Source organism: Onychostoma macrolepis, chromosome 16 (genome assembly GCF_012432095.1).
Source record: "Onychostoma macrolepis isolate SWU-2019 chromosome 16, ASM1243209v1, whole genome shotgun sequence".
Lineage (NCBI taxonomy): Eukaryota > Metazoa > Chordata > Actinopteri > Cypriniformes > Cyprinidae > Onychostoma > Onychostoma macrolepis.
The window spans coordinates 34,886,994-34,910,381 of record NC_081170.1 but is presented as its reverse complement, the minus strand read 5'-3'; the positions used below and the strand labels follow the sequence as shown (position 1 = coordinate 34,910,381).

The 23,388-nt window shown below is 37.8% G+C and overlaps 1 protein-coding gene across 2 annotated transcripts in view; it reads left to right on the top strand.

Annotated features, from left to right (window-relative positions):
- Positions 1–1,708: 1,708 nt before the first annotated feature.
- Positions 1,709–23,388, top strand: part of adamtsl4 (ADAMTS-like 4) — a 63,497-nt gene continuing 41,817 nt past the window's right edge. The window contains exons 1-4 of one of the 2 annotated variants that reach the window (XM_058746752.1): positions 1,709–1,948; positions 5,638–5,707; positions 8,160–8,665; positions 10,077–10,698. In XM_058746752.1, the coding sequence (XP_058602735.1) occupies positions 1,926–1,948; positions 5,638–5,707; positions 8,160–8,665; positions 10,077–10,698 (1,221 nt within the window). In that variant the 5' untranslated portion in view covers positions 1,709–1,925. Of the gene's footprint in view, positions 1,949–5,637; positions 5,708–8,159; positions 8,705–10,076; positions 10,699–23,388 lie in introns of both variants that reach the window. The other variant, XM_058746751.1, reaches the window with a different exon arrangement.

Here is a 23,388-nt window from a genome sequence, read left to right as displayed (position 1 = left end):
AATATTATGAACTATTAATAGTGATTCTGAACTCATGCTGAGCAAATATCCACAGTCTCTGCTGAAGTTGATGACACATGATGTACAGGTGTGTGTCAGAGCCAACAAAAGACCTGGAGAGAAACCAGCGAGAGGAATGGAGTGCTGTGAGAACGAGGGAAAGAGAAGAAAAACAGATGGGGAGAGAGAATAGAGACCACGACTACCCCAAAACTTATCAAATATTTCAAATATTTAACATTTGTAGCCCAACTGAAAAACTTTCAAGTTTCATTCTTGGCGAAAAAGCCAAATGTGCAAATATAGCTGCAAAATTCGTAGCATTGTGTCATCAATTGAGGGACAAACACAATCCAGAAACAAACAACAGACACTACTGTTACACATGTACATGATGCTCCAATTCCAAGTCCAGTACTTGCTGCATGACTTCTGTACTATAATGGGTTTTTTTCATTATACGTATCTGTGTGTATATATGACATTTCCATATTAGTTATAACATATAAATAATGTTCAATGTTCTAAAACATTTTCTTTGTTGTCTTAATGCTTTGGCAATGCCAATAAAGCTATTTAAATTGAATTCAGAGAGAGAGAGAGAGATTTTTATTTTTAAAATCACTTTTTTAAAAACAATTATTTTAACAATTAACTCAAACCATTATATTACTATCTTAGCTCATGTATATAAACACTCCTCATTAAGTACATAACACAACACAACATCACAGCACCATTCAGTCTTAAAAACATTAATTGCATTCAACACCATTCAAATTCCAAGTAAATTTAAAAGTATCAAGATTTCCAACCAACCAGAGAGCAAGAGAGAGAGAGATACACACACACACAGAGAGAGAGAGAGAGCAAGAGAGAGACACACACACACACACACACACACAGAGAGAGAGAGAGAGAGAGAGAGAGACATACACACACACACACACACACACACAGAGAGAGAGAGACCAAGAGAGAGAGACACACACACACACACACACACACACACAGAGAGAGAGAGAGAGAGAGAGAGCAAGAGAGAGAGACACACACACACACACACACACACACAGAGAGAGAGAGAGAGAGAGACCAAGAGAGAGACACACACACACACACACACACACAGAGAGAGAGAGAGACATACACACACACACACACACACAGAGAGAGAGAGAGAGAGAGAGAGATACACACACACACACACACACACACACACAGAGAGAGAGAGAGAGAGCAGAGAGAGAGAGAGATACACACACACACACACACACACACACAGAGAGAGAGAGAGAGAGACCAAGAGAGAGAGACATACACACACACACACACACACAGAGAGAGAGAGAGACAAAGAGAGAGAGAGACATACACACACACACACACACAGAGAGAGAGAGAGACCAAGAGAGAGAGACATACACACACACACACACACACACACAGAGAGAGAGAGAGAGACATACACACACACACACACACACAGAGAGAGAGAGAGAGACACACACACACACACACACACACACACAGAGAGAGAGAGAGCAGAGAGAGAGAGAGCAAGAGAGAGATACACACACACACAGAGAGAGAGAGAGAGAGAGACAAGAGAGAGAGAGAGAGAGAGAGAGAGAGAGAGAGATTCTGTGTGGCTGTCCAGCGTCACACCAGATTTACACAAGGACAAAAAAAGTTGGGTGAACGACAGAGGAAAAAAAACTACACCCCTCCCTCTCTCACACACAGTCAGTGTGTGTGTGTGTGTGTGTGTGTGTGTGTGTGTGTGTGTGTGTGTGTGTGTTTGACAGAGTAGAGAACGAGTCTGAAGAAACGAGGAAAAGTTCTCCAAGCAGCTCCGCGGATCTGGTGTTTGTTTCTGTTTCTTTCGCGAACCTGACGCAGAAGGACGGATCCGTGCGCAGAGAATGTCGACTGCATCTGTGAGCAGGTAACGCGCGGCTTCGGGCACGTTTGTGACTTTTGCGCATCATTGTATCGGATGGAGAGACGTTAAGTGTGCATTGCGTCTCCTGCTGTTGCCGCTGGCCACGGGTTCGAGTCTGGCTCGATCACAAGCACGAGAACTGCTCAGATCAGACCACTGGACTGCGCGGCTGCGGATATACAAATACATATTCACAAATACTAATAAAGAAATAAATGTATCGGCTATAGGCTTTAAGTCAAAAATCCTAAAGGAACACTAATGCTATATAGCCTATCATAACTTCGAATAGATCTTAATGGGCTCAAAGGAGCAAAAGGTTACAAAACATGTAATTCTTCATGTGAGGCTAGGGTATGTTTATGAAAGTCGGAATCTTGAAATTTTCCAAATGTAGCTATCTTGAATAGAGGATTTTAATAGCCTATCATCTTCTAAATTACTTTAAAGCATGATTTATGCTTTCACTCATGTCATTTCTCGGAGTTTCGACACCATTTTTAATAAGTAATTAAAAGTGGAAGGAAAAAGTCAGTGCACTTCGCAGCAGGTTGTGATTGGTTTGTTTTGCATCAAATTTAAAGCCGCTTTTAAATGTGTTCGATTTCGTTTTAATGAAATGGTTCGGATTCTGATCCGCACATTCCTTCCGGATTGTTTGGCGCGTGTAAGCTCTTGTTTGGGGACGCAGGTTTTGTGTGGCGGGTTCTTCATGCAGTAGTTGGTGAAAAACGTGGCCAGAGGCGGGGGGTCCTGAGCGCGCTGGGACTCTGGTTCTGGCCCGATGCTGTCCTTATGGTTTCCGTGGTGCGCCGCTTTAACCCACATAGTGATTACGGGTCTGCGGCTGCACTCAAAATGTCATGCATCATTTTACAATGTTCTGAAATACTAATAGTAAGCCACAGATGATGTTGAAACTCATCAGGCAGATAAACATCATTGGTACAAACAAGCCTCGCGTTCTCTTGAGACAGATTGCTTAAGTGTTTGGGGTCCCATAGACCCCGTGCTGTACTGTAGAACAGGGATTTTGAAATTAACCCGTTATGCTCACTTTAATATGTCAGCAATGACCTAATTAACACAATACATAGGCTACAGATGTTTCTCTAAGCGGTCATGCACTTTCAGAAACTTTATGGCTGTTATCCAGGATAGTAGCCTAACATTGTTTCTGTTTGAAAAATCAGTGTTTTAGGCTGTTCAAATGTTACTTTGAGTTAGTAATTAATCATTTTGAAATGGTTTATCAAGACTCTTTGTGGAACCATTACAAGCATATTAGTCAATAAAAAGTGAATATTCTGAATAAATGTCATGGTTTCCATAATCAGATTGAACCAATATTCTGGTTTCTTGAAATCTGAATAAAACAGCTGAAATATGGAGTTGTACTGTTTATTCATAACTGAACATTTATATTTGCATATGTCCAAACAAAGGTAATTCTGTTGTAATTCTGTAAAAACATTTTAAAGACTTACACAGAATCATTGGAAAATGATGTGCCTGTAAACACCATAATTAACTGCTCGTCCAATGTCGTCATATTAATCTGCTCATACATAACACCGTCTCTTTAATTCCATGATTAATGCATTTGCTGTCACTGTTACCTCTCAGATACTGAACATAACCACTAATGGGTTAACCACTGAGACACTTATTGATGAGTTGTCTGTTGCTAAACAGCTTCACACTGTACTGTACTGTACTGTATATTCTTAGCACCACAATTCAGGGTAAGCGCTGTTTCGCTTTGCTTCATAAACCAGGTGGCTCAGAAGAGTCCTTACCCCAAGTTAAAGGCACGTTCACAGCAAGAAAATAACTATAAAGATAGCTATAACCGTAATTATATAAGTGTCCACGCTAGTGCACTGCATTGCTCTGTTTATTATAAGCACATGCTGCAGTTGTGATGCGGACTTGTCTATTCTCAGAATTAGAACGATAATTAAAATTAAATACTTATCAGTATAATTATTAGGGGTGCAACGGATCGTAGATGATCTGTGATCCGTAAGGACCAGACCCCACGGTTCGGCACGCATGTGATTAACTGTTAAGTTTAACCATCATAGAGTGAAAGTTTATCATTTGCACGTGTTTTGTCTTGCCAATTTACCCATTCGAACAATTTTAAACCATTCAAGCAAAAGAGAAAACGCGCAGAGAGAGAGAGGCGTGATTCAGACTGCGCCATTCACACAGATTGATTCCTCTTTCACTTCTCTTTGAACGGAAACATACACACAAACAGGGTTGCCAATTTAGCAATTTTGTAGCTAGATTTAGCTACTTCCCCACCCCTTTTGAGACTTTTTTCAAAAGTTTAGGGACAAATATAGCAACTTTTTGGACAAACCTTATCTAAGTTTTTATCTTTCCCACTGATCTATATTCGTCTTTATATAGATCAGTGAACTTGCCGTTATGATGTATGATCTAGTGACATTTAGATACCAGTTTTAGCTACTTTCAATTGAAAGCAGTTGGCAACACTGCACACAAACTTATGTTTAAATACCCGTTTTGGCAAGTATTCTGGTAAACACAGTCAGTTCTGTCTTAAGTGAACCGAAACAGCTGAGAAAGAAACTGGATGTGTGTCAGTATTAGGTAGGCTACGTGCATTTGGTTTTAAAGAGACCGCAGCCTGTAAATACCCGCAGTGAAGAGCACTATTGTGTTATTTTACAATTAATTATTACATTTCTGCACCTGAATACTAGTGTTACTGACTTTATTAGTAACTTTATGTTGTATTCATCTACGCTTGTAATTTGTGTAAATGTTCTTGATTTATTACTGACTTTATTAGTTCAGCTAGTAGTTTTTGCTGTGGTATAGAAGTACTTAAAGTAAGCTTTCAGTAATTAATAAAAACTCAACTTTTTTTGTTTGTTTGTTTTTTGCTGATCCGAAAAATGATCCGATCCGTGACTCAGAATCCGTAATATGATCCGAACCATGAGTTTTGTGATCCGTTGCATCACTAATAGTTATCATCCTTGGTGTAAACAGGCAAAGTTACTATGTACAATGTGAATTTTGACCTGACCGTTCTGGATTAATTGCTAACCCAGAATAAAGAACAAGATAATCCAAGATTACTTTTACCCAAGGAAAATATCGTTTAACCATTTCAGGTATGGTTTATACCTGGGGCCTCAAACAGAAGTAACTTAGCATTTATCGTTCGAAACATGTTATATTGAATCAATTTGGAATTTTGTTTAAAAGCAGTTTTCTTAAAATTAGGACAAGAAATATCAACAAGACACAATATGAATTATTTTCACTATGAAAAGCCGCCAACCAGAACATGTGGGTTGAAGGCGTTGCATTATGAATGTGGTTGATATGGGAATGTTTTGAGCATAAGTCATATCCAGAGGAACTGCCAATAGGAGCCGGGCAGGGTGGGGAACGGCCTGTCAGGAGGAATTCTGGGAAAGCTATTGGGAAGTATTTGTATTCATCAGCTTGTTAACACATTTTTCGAACTGTCCAGAGATTAATCTAATCAGCCTCTTGTAGACCATAGACATTATAATTTACAGTGCTCGTCGTGTGTTAATATATTATCACAGTATAATTTAATATCACAGCATGATTAAACTAAAATTGTACTCTTCTTCTTCTAAATACTCAATCTTCATATGCTTTTCCCCTCTTCCTCGCAGATTGTGTGCGTTTTGGTGTTGTGTGTTTGCTGTCCTGCCCTTAACAACGGCTGAGGAAGCAGAGAAGCCGGTGAGTGATGATGAAGATGATGATGATTTTACATTTGCATACTCTACTATTAGAGAGAAGTGCTTGTCAGAGTGTTGCCATATGATTGTGGACTGGCTGAAGCTGAATGGGTCTTCTGTGGCTCTGAGAGAAGCGCAGATAAACTGCTGGATCTGACCATTAAATCAGGCCGCATGAGCTGATCTTTCCATTGTTTGGTCATCTGGCCTCTGATGTGGGGTTGTCCTTTGGGAGCGTGTGAGATGTAGCTGTGATTGGGCGTTGGTGTCAAAAAATCACACTCACATGTAAGCAAGTGAGCAGTTATGCACATGTTCAGAGTAAGCAAACACACACACACACACACAGGGTGAGGACCACCAGAGCTACAGGAGGAGCTGCAGTGGCAGACTCTTGCTGAGAGTTTGATGTGCATGTGTAGTTTGTACAGCACACTGTTATGCTCTATTTCAACAACAGTTTATTGTAGAAATACTCAGAGACAAATGCCATAGAAAACTAGAAACAAACAGCGCTGCATGCTAGATGTTATAACAGGCAGGGAATCACACACATTGCAGCCAATGCAGCTCCAAAAACAATCTATCTATCTATCTAAAAAATGCTGGGTTAAAAACAACCCAACGCTGAAATATGAACAAACCCGACAGTTGGGTTAAATGTTGAACCCAGCCTTCTGCATTGTAAAAAAAGAAAGAAAAAAAAAAAGAAAGTTGAACCAACTTAAAATTTTAAGGCAACCAGCTTCAGCAGATTTTTGTTTATACAGAAGTTTGTACAACAAAAATTTGAGAATCTCCCACAAAAATAAGTTGAGTAAACTCAAAAATCTGCTGAAGCTGGTTGCCTTAAAAGTTTAAGTTGGCTCAACTTTTTTTTTTTTTTTTTTACAGTGTGGGTAGTTTTATTTAACCCAACTATTGCTTAAAAATTCTTAAATGGCTGGCTTAAAATGAACCCAAAATAGGTTGTAAGTTAAAAATCAGACACATAATTACTAGAGGCATCAGCAATAATAAAAAAGGTGAACATTTATTAATAAACAATTTAAAAAATGTTTATTATTTAATTATTATTTATTCAACTTGTTAATAAATGTTCATTTCCAACCTATACTGGGTTAATTTTATGCAAGAAATATAGTAATTTCTAAGCAATAGTTGAGTTAAACAAAACTTAAACATTTAACCCAACCGCTGGGTTTGTCCATATTTCACCCACTGCTGGTTTGTTTTTAACCCAACATATTTTAGAGTGTATCTATCTGTCTGTCTGTCTATCAATGCATTTAAATCATTTAAATTTTTTTTTATTTAATAATTTAAATTATTAATGCATGTAAATCACCGTCACACACACATCAGTGCAGACACAGGCTGGCGTTGTGTGACCTTGATGGCAGTTTAGACAGGATCAGAGGTGCATTACAGGCCTTGTTCTCTTGTCCTTTTTTTCTCTCTTTTTTTGTGAACTGAATGGATTCTTTTGTTTGTTGCTTTCTTCCCTTCTACCTCTGCCTGCCCTGCAGACGCTCAAATTCTTCGCTCCTGATTGATGAAATGAGGTTATATAAGTAACTGGAATTAGATCAAATCTGCGTCCAGCACTGTAAAGAATGTCATTGCACTGGGCTGAACTCCAGAGTCCAGCCTCTTCCTGAATGCAGCACACGCCATTATTTTAATAATGCCTCTTTCTTAGTCATAATGTCATTTATCACAGAGCACGACAGAACAGGACATGTGTTTCAACTTGTATGTTGTTTGGGTGTGGATTGGCGAATTATTCTGTTTTTTCAAAACAATTGTTCATGCTTTGCTTGTTTAATCTTGTGATTTGCACTATGTAATTTGATATTGATCAAACTTCTTTTTAAATAATTCTAATTACGTTTCAGCTCCCGGACTGATTTTGTGGTTGTGCATTTGAGATATTTGTTTTTACAGCTGTGCATGTGGATTGCAGGGTCTGAGTCTGAAACTTTCTAAATTATTATGATTTTTTAATGCAAAAATTGCATTATCTGCACAAAAATGTAAGGAAAAAGGTAAATTCAAAAATTATAAATTTTGAGAATGACTTTGAGAATTTTGTAAATTTCCTACTGCAAATATATCAAAACTTAATTTTTGATTAGTAATATGCATTGCTAAGAACTTCATTTGGACAACTGGTGATTTTCTCAATATTTAGATTTTTTTGCACCCTCAGATTCCAGATTTTCAAATAGTTGTATCTCGGCCATATATTGTCCGATCCTAACAAACCATACATCAATGGAAATCTCACTTACTCAGAGTTCATATGATGTATAAATCCCAATTTTAGAAAATTGACCCTTATGACTGGTTTTGTGGTCCAGGGTCACATTTGGACCCCACTGTCTATACAGTATCAGTATTGTGCATATACTGCAAGTGGGATATTTAATCATGAGGCCTTCCTCTGACAGGCGGCCGGACGAAAGTCTCGTCAGGCAGAAGAGGAGGCGCTTGAAGGAGTGTGGGGTCCATGGAGCGAGTGGGTGGAGTGTTCTCAGAGCTGCGGAGTGGGCGTGTCTGAGAGGCGGAGACAGTGTTCCCAACCTCCCCAAGCTCCGCCTCTTATGTGGAACCGACCACCTTACATTCCTCCGGGTGTCCCAAACAACACCCCTGTGATCTCTGCGGTCAGACCCTACTACAACTCCTTGTATCCCGTCAATGAGCCCCCTCCATATGGAGCAGGGGGCGCTGAGAGGCCTCCTTACTTTTCCCCGCCTCTCCCAGCCAATCCCAATCCTGGATTACCACTCTACCGAAATGAAGCCGGCGGCGCTGGACCAGTGCAGTTTGGCCCACCCAATCAGGAGCCGGTTTCAGTGTACCGTTCACCTTCCTCATCTGCTTCACTTCCCTATGGGAGAGTTCCCGCACGATCGCCCAATCACGGCAGAGCTGTAGGCAGTGGAAGCAGGAGGTCGGTTTCCACCAATAGAGATCCAGCGTCTGTAAGAAGGTGAGCAGGACTGGGGCCAGTTGCATAAACTTAGCCTCTATATTAAGACAGTGTCTTAAGAACTAGTTTGACCAACTAGCAGTTAACCAAGGGGTAATCAGACTTATATTTTGGATTCAGCTTAGACTAATCTACGTTTTAATGTAACTGAATTTTAAACATTTTGACCAGTCTTAAAGAACAAAATTAGATGACTAACTTTTAAGTCTAAACCTTTTATGCAACCGGCCCCTGGTCGCCGTTAGGGAAGACCTTCCTGTTTACATGCACATACTTATTCATAGCTTGGGTTGCATGATAAATATGGCAATATGTCCAACAAAAGGTTGTGATTTAAATAAATATACAGTCCATGCTCAAGTGCATGTGAAAGTCATGATACAGGGCTTTTAGTGGCAAATATAAGCTTATATTGTGGGTTGTGAATGTAGATATTCACTTTTTCTATATTCACGCAATTGCAAACATTTCTAACTGCTACATATATTGTGTAATAATTTGAGTCTTCAGTATATCATATTAATTATTCAGCATTACACTATACTATTCAGAAGTTCGGGGTTGGTAAGGTTTGTTAATGTTTTTGAAGTCTCTACTGCTCATGAAGGCTACATATATTTGATCAAAAATACAATAAAAATAGAAATAATACGAAATATTATTACAATTTAAAATAACTGTTTTCTGTGTGAATATCTGTTAAACTGTAATTTATTTCTGTGATGCACAGCTGTATTTTCAGCATCATTACTGCAGTCTTCAGTGTCACATGATCCTTCAGAAATCATTCTAATATGCTGATTTGCTGCTCAACAAACATTTCTGATTATTATCAATGTTGAAAACAGCCCAATATTTTTGTCGAAACCGTGATACATTTTCCTTTTTCCAGCATTTATCTTTTTTAGCATTATAAATGTCTTTACTTCCACTTTTGGTCTATTAATGCTGTCTCTCTGAATAAAAGTTTCAAATTCTTGTCCACACTACAGCTATAACGATAAAGGCACAGAGAAACAATATCTTTGGAATTACTTTCAGAACATTTTTTTTTTCCAGCTGATGAATGATACAAACTTTGACACCCAATCAGAATCAATCCTGCTATAACAAGCTTGAGAATTTAAAGCAGCAGACGAATAAACAGATGATATCATCCGCTGGTGTGGACGCTAATATAGTTAATATTCTTGGTGTGAACTGGCCTTTACAGTAAAGTAAAAATACAAGACATTGGTTTTCACACACCTTGTTCAACATCAGCTGTTTTAAAGGGACTTTTATTGTTTTTTAGCTTTGATATTTTGCTGTCTAACGTGTTTATCTTTTTTAGCATACTCATATATGTTATTTTCTGTCCATGTCACACCAGGTCTAGTTCTTCTATTCGTCCTGGACAGTTTGGGTATGGCAGGGTTCCGTTCTCTCTTCCCTTACACAGACAAAACCGTCACGCTCGACACACACGCCGCCACAACACCACCTCCACAGACGGTCTCGATGCTCTCAGTGTGAACTCCAGCGCACATGTGGATAAAACACAGGGAGAAGTAGAACAAATGATCACAGACACTGTTAATAGAGAACGAAATGAGAAGGAAAAGGAGACGGAGGCAGCAGACGTGGAGACTGATGCTGCAGCCGAGAAAACAAGTGATGGAGAGCGCGTGGAGAGAGTGCGGGAACATGAGCGAATCACACATTCACGGCCCCTGACCCAGAGACACAGGGCCCACGACAGACGCGTCGACGGCCGAGCTTCTCGCCAAGTCCCACACTCCTACACACACACCATCCAGCGATCGCACACTCCCAGAGAGCCTCCTCCCTACAGCCTCCAGACTCCCACAAACCCAAACCCCGAACCCTGGGTGCTGCACAACGCCGGCCAGCCCTCCAGACACGAAGCCGAGAGGGACTGGAGGCCTCCAGCGGCGGCCCACAACTACAGATGCTCTGGACGGGACACAGAGTACCGCAGGTGCAGCCTACAGGTGAGTCCAGCAATATGAAGGAATAAGAAATGCAGCATCTGGGCTTTTGATTTCTGCTGTTGGTGCTTCTTTTTTAACATTAAGCTTTAGATTTGAAAGTTTGATGGGGACAAAGCATGGAAAATGTTCTCTTTTAAACCCTAAACGTTAGCATACTTTTAAAAAGTATACTTACTATGGAAATAATATACTTTAAAAGAATTGAAGTGCGAACTGAATATAATGTTTTCAGACACTTAATTGCATGTTAATTGCAATTAAATAAAAAATAAAAGTGTTATATTAGTGCTGTCAAACGATTAATCGCGATTAATCACATCCAAAATAAACGTTTTTGTTTACATAGTGTGTGTGTGTGTACAGTGTATATTTATTATGTATATAATACATACACATGCATGCATATATTTAAGAAAAATATGTTACGTTTATATATTAAATATATTTATATATAATATAAATTATATGAATATAAATATATATATATTTGTAAATACATGTAAATATTTTCAAAGCATATGCTATATGTGTGTGTCTTTATACACATAATAAATATACACAGTACACACACATATATTATGTAAACAAAAACTTTTATTTTAGATGCGATTAATTGCGATTAATTGTTTGACAGCACTAGTTTAAAATGATATTAAATGCAATCTGCTGAACTGTAGAGCTTTTTGACCCACTTAAGTAGGACTTAAGTACATCTTTATATGCAATTTCATAATGACTTCTATTGTGTTTGAAATATGGTTAAAGTGTTACTGCTGAATGCACTGACAAGCATTTATGATAAACTAAAATATATGTCATCTCTATTAAAACTTTTGGCTAATTACACATTTGTAATGATGAAGTTGCAATTTAGTGGTAAATGATTGATTTCAACTGTAATTTTAAATAACACACTGCATTCACATAAAAATAAATTAACTTCTTTAAAGCACAACAAAAGAGTATTAAAACATAATATTTTAAAATGTAAAACGTTTAATCTGGCATCATTACAAAGTGCATTATTAAATTATTACATTAATACAAAGTGCACTTTTTTAAAGTGAAAAAGAAACAGTCATGAAAGTGTCTCTTTTTAAGTGCACTTAAGTGACCTTTTATTTAAGTAATATTATATAATCTGTAAGTACAGTGTTTAAAAACATACTTTAAAGATTTTTTAACTACAAGTGCACATTCAGTACAATTAAGTGTACAAGGCAAATAACATAGTCTGATGTAGAAATACTCAAATCATAACCTTCAGAACTCGTAGACTCTCTGTTGAAACTAAGCTACTTAAACGTCTCATTCATAAATCATCATGATTGTGACTCAGTGATTAACATATGATAGTCATATTTACATATCAGTCTCTTTTCAGTATTTATAACTTGGCTGTCTCTAATGAACGAGAGCTGGGACACAGGTTAGTCAGTCAGAACAGAGGTCATTTGCCAAATGCAGCAAAAACAGCATGATTAATGTTACGGGTCAGAGAGAGGGTGGGAAGTTCTCATGAAATACTATATTGTGACTGTTGTGTTACAAAAAATAAAAAATAAATACTATCGCAAATGACATAAATGAAATGCTACAAATGTGTGGCCCCTTTAACTGGCTTTGTAAATGGGCTAATCAGAGTTTAATCTCATTCAGCCTGCTTTAGACTTTCTAATACCAAATATTTACCATTTGTATAATGACCTCAACTGCTAAAATGGAGTTTACATGTGTTTGGGAATGATCTCAGACTATCCACTCGGCCAGCAATGGTGTGAGTTTGGAGCAGGACTAACCGAACAGTGGTGCATGACGAGAGGATTCAGAAATCTCATGAATCTGCTATTGTGTTTGGTGAAATTAAACACTTTAGCTTTAAAGGGATAGTTCACACAGAAAAATGAAAATTTGCTGTCAATTTACCCGCCTTCAGGCCATTCAAGACGTAGGTGACTGTTTTCTTCAGTAGAACAGAAAAGAACATTTTTACCTGAAACCGTAAAAATGGGTGATTCATAAAATGCAAGTAAACGGCTACCGGGTCAAAAAAAGCATATCAGGCAACACGAAATTAATACGCGTGGCTCCTGATAATATATTGAGGTCTTATAAAGCAAAACTATCAGTCTCTACCAGAAACTATATGCTATTTACAAAATTATTACCTGTAATAATCCAGATCCTCAGGCAAATGGGGAAGTCTGGTTCTTTCCCACAGTCTGGTTCTTGAACAGTTCGTTTCAATGAACTGGTTTAAATTCCCGACTCACCAGTTTGTTGACATAATCACATCACATATACACAATTATATTATTATATTATACAATAAAGATGTGAAATGTGGATGTTTTACATGTCTAAAGCATATAAACATGCGGTACGTTTGTATCAGTATGTTTCCTCAGTTCAGTGACTGCTTGCAGGAACTGGAGCACCGAATCAGTTCAGTCATCACAGGATCAGATGCGCCACTGTTTCGGCTCATTTCGAGTCGGAGTGACTGTCAGGCATCTGAAAGTGAGTTTTGATTGAGCAGCTTGTAGATCTGTGCTGCTTGAGCCATGATCTGTTTCAGATGTTCAGTCCGAATCGGCGAACTGGTTCATCTAGTTCACTTAAAAGAACCGGTTCAAAAGAATGATTTGTTCGTGAATCATTCCAGACTGTTTGCCTGAGGTTCTGGATTACAGGTAATAATGTTGTAAATAATGTTCAGTTTCTTGCACAGTCTGATTGTTTTGCTTCGTAAGACCTCAATATATCATCAGGAGCCACGAGTGTTATATTTTCCTTGTTTCCTGTATATGCTTTTTTGACTCTCTAATTGATGTTCGCCGCTGACTTGCATTTTATGAATCACCAAGGAGCACAGTTTCAGCTAAAAATCTTCTTTACTGTTCTACTGAAGAAAAAAGTCACCTACATCTTGGATGGCCAATGGGAGAATAAATGAACAGGAAATTTTGAACTCTCCTTTTAAATATGCTGGTTGGTCTAGAGTGACTATGTTTCACTTGCACTGATTATGGCTAAATGTTTCCATTGGAAAGTCCCATCACTCAAGAAGCTCTTTAGCTCAACACCAACCTCCCTGATTTAACCACAGTTTGGCGAAAGTGCTTCACCCGAGCAACTAGTAATTACCGCTGATTTGCTGAAAGATTTCATCAAACACTTTCATCCCAAAGTGTGTTTTTCATGTCAAAGGGATGGATTCCCTCCTATTCAAGGAGCCGGTTCTCCATCCATCTCTCCGTCTCTCAGAAACTCCACAACAGTCTTTTTCTTCAACTTTCTTTCCAGATTGACTTGGTTCATTTGAGCTGAGACTCGTTCTCACTCCCCTGTCGAATGCTTTTTAGAGCCAGATTCTTTGCAAATCGTAAATCACCCAGTTCCCTTTAATCCAACTTTCCAGGATCAGCCTGGGCGGTAGTTATATTATACATCTCCGAGTCGTTCCAGCGGCCCAGGGCAGCATGTGAGCTCTCAAAACCAGAGTTAGTCATTTTTGAACGGCGGTCAAGTTGATGTGGTGAAGCCGTTTCCTGCTGTTGGTGGCGTGATACACACAGTGACTTGCTTTTAGAAGGATTACTTCAGACACATCCAAACACGCTGCAGTGTTTGTGTTACCGGGACATGTCGGTCTTGTGGGTCGTGAACAAGTGCTGAAATTTGAGCGAGGGCTCTGGTAGCAGATTTGCTTGAGCTGTAATTGTTTTCTGTGTTCTGAATAATCCACCAAATGTGACATCTTTGTCAGTTTACCCACCCTCATGTCATTCCAAGCCACTATTATTTTCATATGCGCACAAAATATGGATTGCTTTTGTGCTTTTTGGTTCCCATCCACCTTGGAAAAGAGCATCTGTGACATATTGTTCAACATCTGCTTTTGTGTTTCATGGAGGAAAGAAAGAGTGTATTAGTAGTGTATTTTTAAACATTCTATACTTGCAGATAATATAATATTGATGAAATAAAAGGCCACTTAACTTTACTTAAAGAGAGACACTTTAATGACTGTTTCTTAACTCACTTAAGTACACATTTAAATTCATTTTAAATCATTATTTTTTAATAAACTTTAGTCATGTTTTAAAGAAGTACACTTATTTTGATGTGCTGACTAACATGTAAACTAAGTAAACTAATTTTCATTTAATTGCAATTATCATGCAATGAAGTGTAGGGACCTGTAAGAACCATCAATCCATTCTAAGTGAACGAAATACACAATCTTATCAAAGAAGATAAATCATCCTTATGAATTTGATTGTAATCAAACGCGAGGGGTTATGTTATGTCGCTTACCCACATAAGTATCTGAAAACATTACGTTCAGTTCACATTTAGGTATATTCGTGTAAAGTATATAAGTACTCGATTTAAAAGTATGCTAAAGTGCACTTCTATTTCACAAGGAAACGTGAATTTAAGCAGTTATATCTGTGGGCCAAAAATCCCTGAGGCAAGGGATTCCTTAAGATGTATTACAACATCTTATCTATCGGCCTTACCTAAGTGATTATGTTAAACATTTCACAATAATTTCTGTCATAACACAGCATGTTCTTCCTGTAGTTACAACATCTCTCACTCCTTGTGTTCGCTGCAAATGAGATGTGCAATGCAACACAATGGAGCTAGATTATAATTGCTGTGCAAAAGCCCTTTGCAAGCAATATATGAATCACAAGTTTTCAGTCACATGACATGTTCAGCCATTGCCTTAGATTTCCACTAATTCCCTAAGGGACCTATAGGTTAAATCCGTCATTTTTATGGGGAATTGGTTGCTTAGAGTTTTTCAGCAACACATAACTGAGTACTTTTGGTGTGTAACCGAGCTTTAAAATGCCACAGATGGAGGTGAAACCCAGGAAAAATTCTCTCTGGCCTCTCTGAGGGCTGTTTGGCTATACATAGCAGAGTGTGTGTGTGTGTGTATTTGTTTATCTCTATAGTTTGGAGTGTGTGTTGAGGGGACGATGAGATTACTGGGCATAGAAAGACAAACTCACATGTTTTGACTGGAAGTGGAGCTTCTGAACACTTGATGACCATGTGCTCTCTCTATCTCTCATACACACTTTCTGTTGTTTTAATTTCCTTAAAGGGGTCATATGACATTGCTAAAAAGAACATTATTTTGTGTATTTGTAATGTGTTTATGTGGTTTAAGGTTAAAAAAACACACATTATTTTCCACATACTGTACATTATTGTTGCTCCTCTATGCCCCGCCTTTCTGAAACACGACGATTTTTACAAAGCTCATCGTTCTGAGAAGCGAGGCGTGCTCTGATTGGCCAGCTATCCAGTGCGTTGTGATTGGCCGAATACCTCAAGCGTGTAAACGCCCCTTACCGTATTATATACCGTGTCCCGGCACGACGACACAAAAACAATAAAACCCACTATAAACGAGGCATTTGTTGCATCCAGTGGGGACATAATTGCTGATTATATTGACTCATACTGTCTTTTTACACGTCGCGTTGCATTGCGCCATGTAAACATTACCATGTCTGCATTTGTGATTGGAGAAACGACAAACAACAAGCACTACTCTACACTGCTCAAAACTCACGTTTCAATAGTCAGTAACATATTCTTTAAATATCGAAACGTACTTACAGGCTGTGAGTCAGAAGCACCAGGCTGTCCTTGCAAAGTTGGAATTGCCCCACTTTATAGTGTTCACAGCCATTCATAGTGTTCACATTGTAGTCTATTCTCTCCCAGGTTCAGGATACAGTCCTCCGTAAAATGCGCTGCACACACTCTAATATTTGGGTTGAACTGGTCCCGCCGTCTTTCATTGCATATACGTTTGGGTGGTGTTTTGCAAATCTTCCCATACCGTGACGTAGACATGTGGGGGCTTGTTTGAATGAGCCTTTTTAGGACTGCGTGGACGAGTCTTAACTTTTATAAAGAATATCCACAGAAGTATCTGAAAACATTACATTCAGTTCACATTTAGGTATATTCTTGTAAAGTATATAAGTACTCGATACTTTGGTTTTGAGACTTTAGCCTTTGCAACTTCAGGGATCTTATCTATGCACAAACAGCTTGTTAAACTCCAAAGAGAAAGGAAAACTTGAAATTGCATCATATGACCCCTTTAATATGATAGATTAAACTAGTGCTGTCAAACGATTAATCGCAATTAATCGCACCCAAAATAAAAGTTTTTGTTTACACAATATATGTGTGTGTACTGTGCATATTTATTATGTATATATAAATACAAACACATGCATGTATATATTTAAGAAACATATTTTATGTTTATATATTAAATATATTTATATTAGGGGTGTCAACGTTAACACGTTAACGCATGCGATTAATCAAAACATTTTAACGCGTTAATATTTTTTTAACGCAGATTAATCGTTTGATAATATTTGACCCCAACTTCTTCCCGTCATCGCAGCGCGGAAGGTTATCTGTGTGATGAGGGTACAGCACAGTGTTGCCAGGGTAACGGCACAAGTGGGCTATTTTGAAAATACATGTTAATTAAGGCTTTTACACAGCAGAAATAAACATGACAACAGCCACTATAGATTATATTAGATAATAAACACACGATTATGATAGATATGATCTGTATGTGATTTTCTTGAGTTGAATGTGTACATCTGAAATGCTAGTTTGTGCAGCGATATAAAAGGCAAAATAGCATATTTTAACAACAGTAAAAAAATTCCACACGTGATCGTAAAAGGAAGTCATTACAAACACTCGATGGTGGTTTGAAGTGAGTTCTGAGTAAATGTGTAATATTAATCTCATAAATTGTCTTATGTAGCACAATGCTAATATTAGCTCTAATGCAGCTGCAGAACAGATCCAATTCTTCTTCATAATGCATTTTGTCATAATACTTCATGTAAGGTCGCAAGAAATGTTTTGTTGTATTAATTTAGAAATACTTTTGATAATAGTTGGGTAAATGTATACTGGGATTGAAGCGATGTGGCTTGGTAAACGTTTTATTGCCAGTTTAAAGGCTGATAATGGCTGAATAAAAACAAAAGAATAATGATAAAGAATAATAAGGATTATGTCTCATACCTGGCAGAAGTGTGAAAGGTTCTGTTTCCTTAAACTAGTTTCATGCATTTCTTTTTCAACACATTTACAGGTAAATCCTAGTATTTTAAATTTGTGATTAATCACAGTCCACGACTGTGATTAACTCGATTAAATTTTTTAATCGATTGACAGCACTAATTTATATATAATATAAAATATAAATATATAATGTATATACATGCAAAATATATATATATATGTATATACATGCAAATATTTTCAAAATATATACTGTATGTGTTTGTATTTATACATAATAAATATACACAGTACACATACATATTCTGTAAACAAAAACTTTTATTTTGAATGCGATTAATCACGATCAATTGTTTGACAGCACTAGATTAAACTCAAGAAAACAAAAATGTAAATATTAAAAAAATACTTTTTGTCAGCACAGTCACATTTTTAGGGAAACATTTATGAAAACAAGTCCATATTGTACATGTTATGCAGTAACCAAATCCACAAGTAGACTCTGGTGTGTTTAATCCTGCCCACTTTAACATCATTCCACTGCCCATGTTTTAAAGAAAACTCACATTCTGTGTCAATGGTCCCTATTTTAATTGATACATAGGCCTACATATTCAGAGAAAATGGCATCTAACACAAAGTAGGTAAAAATCTATAAAACTATTAAAAAAACTAAAACTATTTCTTTGTACATAAATGTTGATTTCTTTCAGTTTTGCAAGCAGTTTTGTTCTCCACGATCAGTAATATCTTGTTCTGGATGTGTAAACTAGAGAGTGTGTGTGTTTTATTATGGGCTAGATATCTCAGGAATGTTATTGGGTGTACAACATTCTATTTGGAGGAATGATAAACTGTAGTTATGTGTACTTTATTGTGTGTGTGTGTGTGTGTGTGTGTGTGTGTGTGTTTGTGTGTTTGTGTGTGTGTGTACTGGTTTTTGTGGTTTACAGGGACAAAATTTGTATAATAACATGGGTATGACAGAGGTATTACAATTTGAAGGTGGTTTATGAGGACACTGCCTATGTCCCTGTAATTCAAAAGGCTTAAAAAACATACTAAATGGTGTTTTTTTGAAAATCTAAAAATGCACAAAGTTTCCTGTAAGGGGTAGGTTTAGGTGTAGGGTTGGTGTAGGGCAATAGCACACAAAGTTTGTACAGTATAAAAACCATTAAGCCTATGGAGAGTCCCCACAAGGATAGCAAACCAGACGTGTGTGTGTGTGAGCAGCAGGAACTGAGAGAAGAGGAGGAGAGGAAGTGAAATAGAGGAGTGGAGCGAAGGGGCTTTCTGGGGGTGTGACACAGTTACGCTGTAGCGCAGTGAAAGACGCCACTGTTTAAAACACACACACACACACACACACACACACACTCCAGAAATAGAGAGGGCAGAAAAACAGATAGAGGGAATGAGAGGCCTGGAGTGAAGTAATAAAGCAGAGATGAGGAAGGAAGGAAGAGTTTTGCTGGGAGAGGGAATGGAAAGAAAAAGAGAAGAGAGGAACAAGAGAAAGAAGAGCTGAAGAAAGAAAGAGACGGGCAGTGAAAGGTCTTTCTGTGTGAAGTCATTTAGCATAGGGTGGGCTCTGCACTCGCTAAATAAACATTTACATTGCCGTGTCAAAGGCTAAATCTCTTCACAATGGCCTTTCAGTTACAAAAGAGAGAATTCATCTCAAATTTACCATATGATTCAAATGCTGACTGAGAAAATGGAGCTATTTGAACACGTGACGTGAAAATGTGTGATTATTATCATGCAAGAACAAACATGTTATCCTGATGTAAAACTTAATTAAATTCAAATTAAAGCAGTAGTTTACCCAAAACTGCAAATTCTGTCATCATTTGCTTACCATTTATTCATGTCAACACAAATCTGTATGACTTTCTTCTGTGTAAAATCTGTGTTTCGCAGAATTTCATGGCTCCTGTTTTTCATCAGAAGTCCTCATTTGCTTGAAACACAAGCAGAACACATGTCTGTGTAAACTGTCACATGATGAAGAATGTCTTGTGGTAATGTAACATCTTGCATCATATGACAATTTACGTATTTAAAAAAAAAAAAGCTGCACAGATTAAGCACCGTTTACAGTCCAAAGCAGATCTAAACAAATATGTGGCTGGATTTTGATGTGAGAGACAACAGGAGATGCACTTTTTCACTGGAGGAAGCGTTATAATGGATTATGGAAGCAGTCGTATAAAATCATTTTGATTATGGATTTGTTTCATAAAAACAAACAGCTTTTGTATTCTCCAGATGTTAACTGATGGACTGGAGTGGTGTGGATTATTGTGATGTTTTTATCAGCTGTTTGGACTCTCATTCTGACGGCACCCATTCACTGCAGAGCATCCATTGCTGAGACACTGATGCAGAGACACATTTCTACAAACCTGACGAAGAAACAAACTGATCTATAACATCTCAGATGGCCTGAGGCCATGAGATGAGTGAACTATTCCTTTAAGCTACTCTTTAGATTATCTGTAAAAAAGCCACATCAACATTCTGTTAAACATCTCTGGTTTTGAGCAACATGACAGTGAGTGAATTACAGAATGTGCATTTTAGGGTGAACTAGTCTTTTAACAACAGTTCAAATATGACCGAGGGTTCATTTCATGTGACGCATCCCTGTCCAATCAGTGTCCTCATGCTGAAGGCGATGTTTTCAAATTGAAATACATTACAGATGCTGCTAAATTCCTCCGTTTTAAAGGGTTGGAGAGAGTTTCCTTTGTGGGGATTTAAAGAATTTAGGCCATAATGCTGATATGGGACAATATATCAGGAATTTGTCAGGAAATGAGCTCAAATCTCAGCTGGGACTGAGATCGGACAGCTGTCCATCACCTGTGCAAACCAACCACCGCAAATGACTCAGTTGTGTTGACATTGCATTTCACAAAATGTTTACCCAAATTATTTACTTTAAATAACACATTAGATAAACTTGAGTTTCAGAATAATTGTTATGTTTGTTTGTAATGGATATTTTTCTGAGATATTCTCTCTCTCTCCCTCATTTCCTTCAGCTATTTTCTCTCATTATCTTCGTGGGAGACCTATAACATTCACGTTTATTCCTCTATAACTCTCAGCATTTGTTCTCTTCAGGTCGAGTTTGTAAAGACCCACTGTTTTACAGCTGCTCTGGCCGTCCCTCCTCATCTCTTTTCCTGATCCGAGTCTTCTCTCTTTTTGTGCACTTTCTCCTAGCTTGGACTAACCTTGTTTAGCACACACACATCCATGCAGGATTTACTGTGCATTAGCTTTAAACACAGAGACACAGACTCAGAGACACATATCATAAACCACATATTAAAAACACATGTATGTTACATCACACACACACTTGGACACAAAGACAGAAGTGTATAGCCCACATTCTTTCTGTGCTGCACAAATGAACCCCACATGCTCAAACCCTCTTTCTCATACACACAGGACTTGTGTGTAATCTAGTTAGTGGCATTTGCTTAGTCAAGCATCACTACTACTATTAATATTGCTCTTATTTCTGCTACCGCTCAGGCCTCTTAGGCTAAGAATTCAACTCTGTTGTGGAACTCATTCTGCACCATTCGTACATCAGATTTTGGGGCTTTTTTGACAGTAAGTAACCTTTGAGCATTCAGCCAGAACACCTTAGCAACCACATAGCAATGACCTGGCAACCACAACACCTGAACATTAGCTGTGAGTTTTGTGCATATCCTGCAGTGTGAAATAGCATTTTAACCCTATAAAGCCTATATATGACATGCACATTTCTGTAAATGTAAATGTTAGAGTAACTTTGATATTGTTAGTAATATTTCAAGATGAACACTTACTGGACTGGAGCAGCTCTGCTTTACTTAATTATAAATTCATAATGTTTTTTTTTTTTGAAAATCATGTTCAAATGTGAGTCTCAAATATGATCATCAGGCATAAACAGGAATGTTTATTTGTTGATGATTTGATCATGATTGCATTATATGTTTTGATCATCTAACTATGCAAGACATATTAGTGGAGATATAGAGTGATGACCGATATTCATATAATTTTATGTAAATATCTGTTATAAAGTTCTGAATGATTTACATTACAACGATCAGAAATTCAGATGGTCAGCATCTGCACCAAATTGCATATTTTTGAGCTGTTTTCTCCTCCATATTCTCACTATATCAGACAATATGAGCCATAAAAGAGTGATGTATTAAATATGATACTCAACAAAAAACACATTGGTTTTATGTTTTGTCTAAACTGTTCCATTAAAAAAAAAGGTTCTGACTTATTTAAAGTGTCAGGCTTTAAAGGGTTAAACTACTTTAAAAATGTGTTTGTCACACTGCAGGACCATTTAAATTAACTCTTTAAAAGTTAACAATGTGCACAAAAGTGTAAAGGAACAGTGATTAGTTACATGGCCCAAGATGTTCACATTAACCTATGCTTATATAAATTTTTACCTGAAATCTTGAAATTGATTGAAAAAACTCCTGGATCTGTTGTGCATCGACTTTTACAAACGCACATGGAGCAGCACACAGGAATGTCTTTGTGTGCACATTTTATCTGTGTCTATTCAGGTGTTTTTAGTTTCTTGTTTTCTCAAGTACCTCTCTTGAAGAGTGTGTGTGTGTGCGTTTCAGCATGCTGCTTTGTTAAATGTGTTTACACTGACCAACTGCTTTTGTCAGCTGGACACACAGAAAAACAAAAGAATGAGGTATTCACAGAGAAAGAGAAAAGATGAGTGCAGAGAAGTGTGAGAGAGAGAGTGAGTGACAGCTGTTGTGTTGTTACTGTTCACGACATGTGTGAGAAAATCTTGAGCTCTCGCCATATTCATCCACCATGGATACATCTGAGCCAGCCATACATTCATTCATTCACATGTGTGTGTGTGTGTGTGTGTGTGTGTGTGTTAGTGCTACACCCTGATTTCCCACCGAGCTAGTAAGCACTTGGCTTCTCCTGTAATAAGATCCGATGGAGCTATTCGTTTGTGTGTGTGTGTGTGTGTGTGTGTGTGTGTGTGCAGATGTGGTCTGACCCGTGTGCGCCCCTGTTTGACAGTGGCCCTATTAACGAGGAAGTGAATGTGGCCTAAGGAAAGGCAGTAAAGCATTAGCTCTCTGTCTCTCAGCTTGAGTTCTAGTAGATGCTCTGCTTCATTACAGGAACTCTTCTGAACTCTTTGACTGGTACATTTCAGCAATATATCAGCTCCGTGTTGTTGTTCTTCTTCTCTCTTAGCAAGTAAAATCCTCACAAATTATTTTTCCTCTTTTAGTCTTTGTATGCTTAGCTTTGTGTTTTTTATGTGTAATTCTTTAAAAGAATAGCTCACTCTAATTTTATTTCAAACCGTTGCTTTCAGCTAAAATATGAGTCCATGATCCATAAGAACACTTCTTCCAGTGAAAAGGTGTTCTGGTCTGAATCAGGAGAGAAATCTGCACAGATCAAGCACCGTTTATGATCTGTGGATGGGTTTTGATGTGAGAGACAACAGGAGTTGGAAGGAAGGAGCAATCCTTTTACCTTAACTTGTATAGTTGCTAAAGAAAA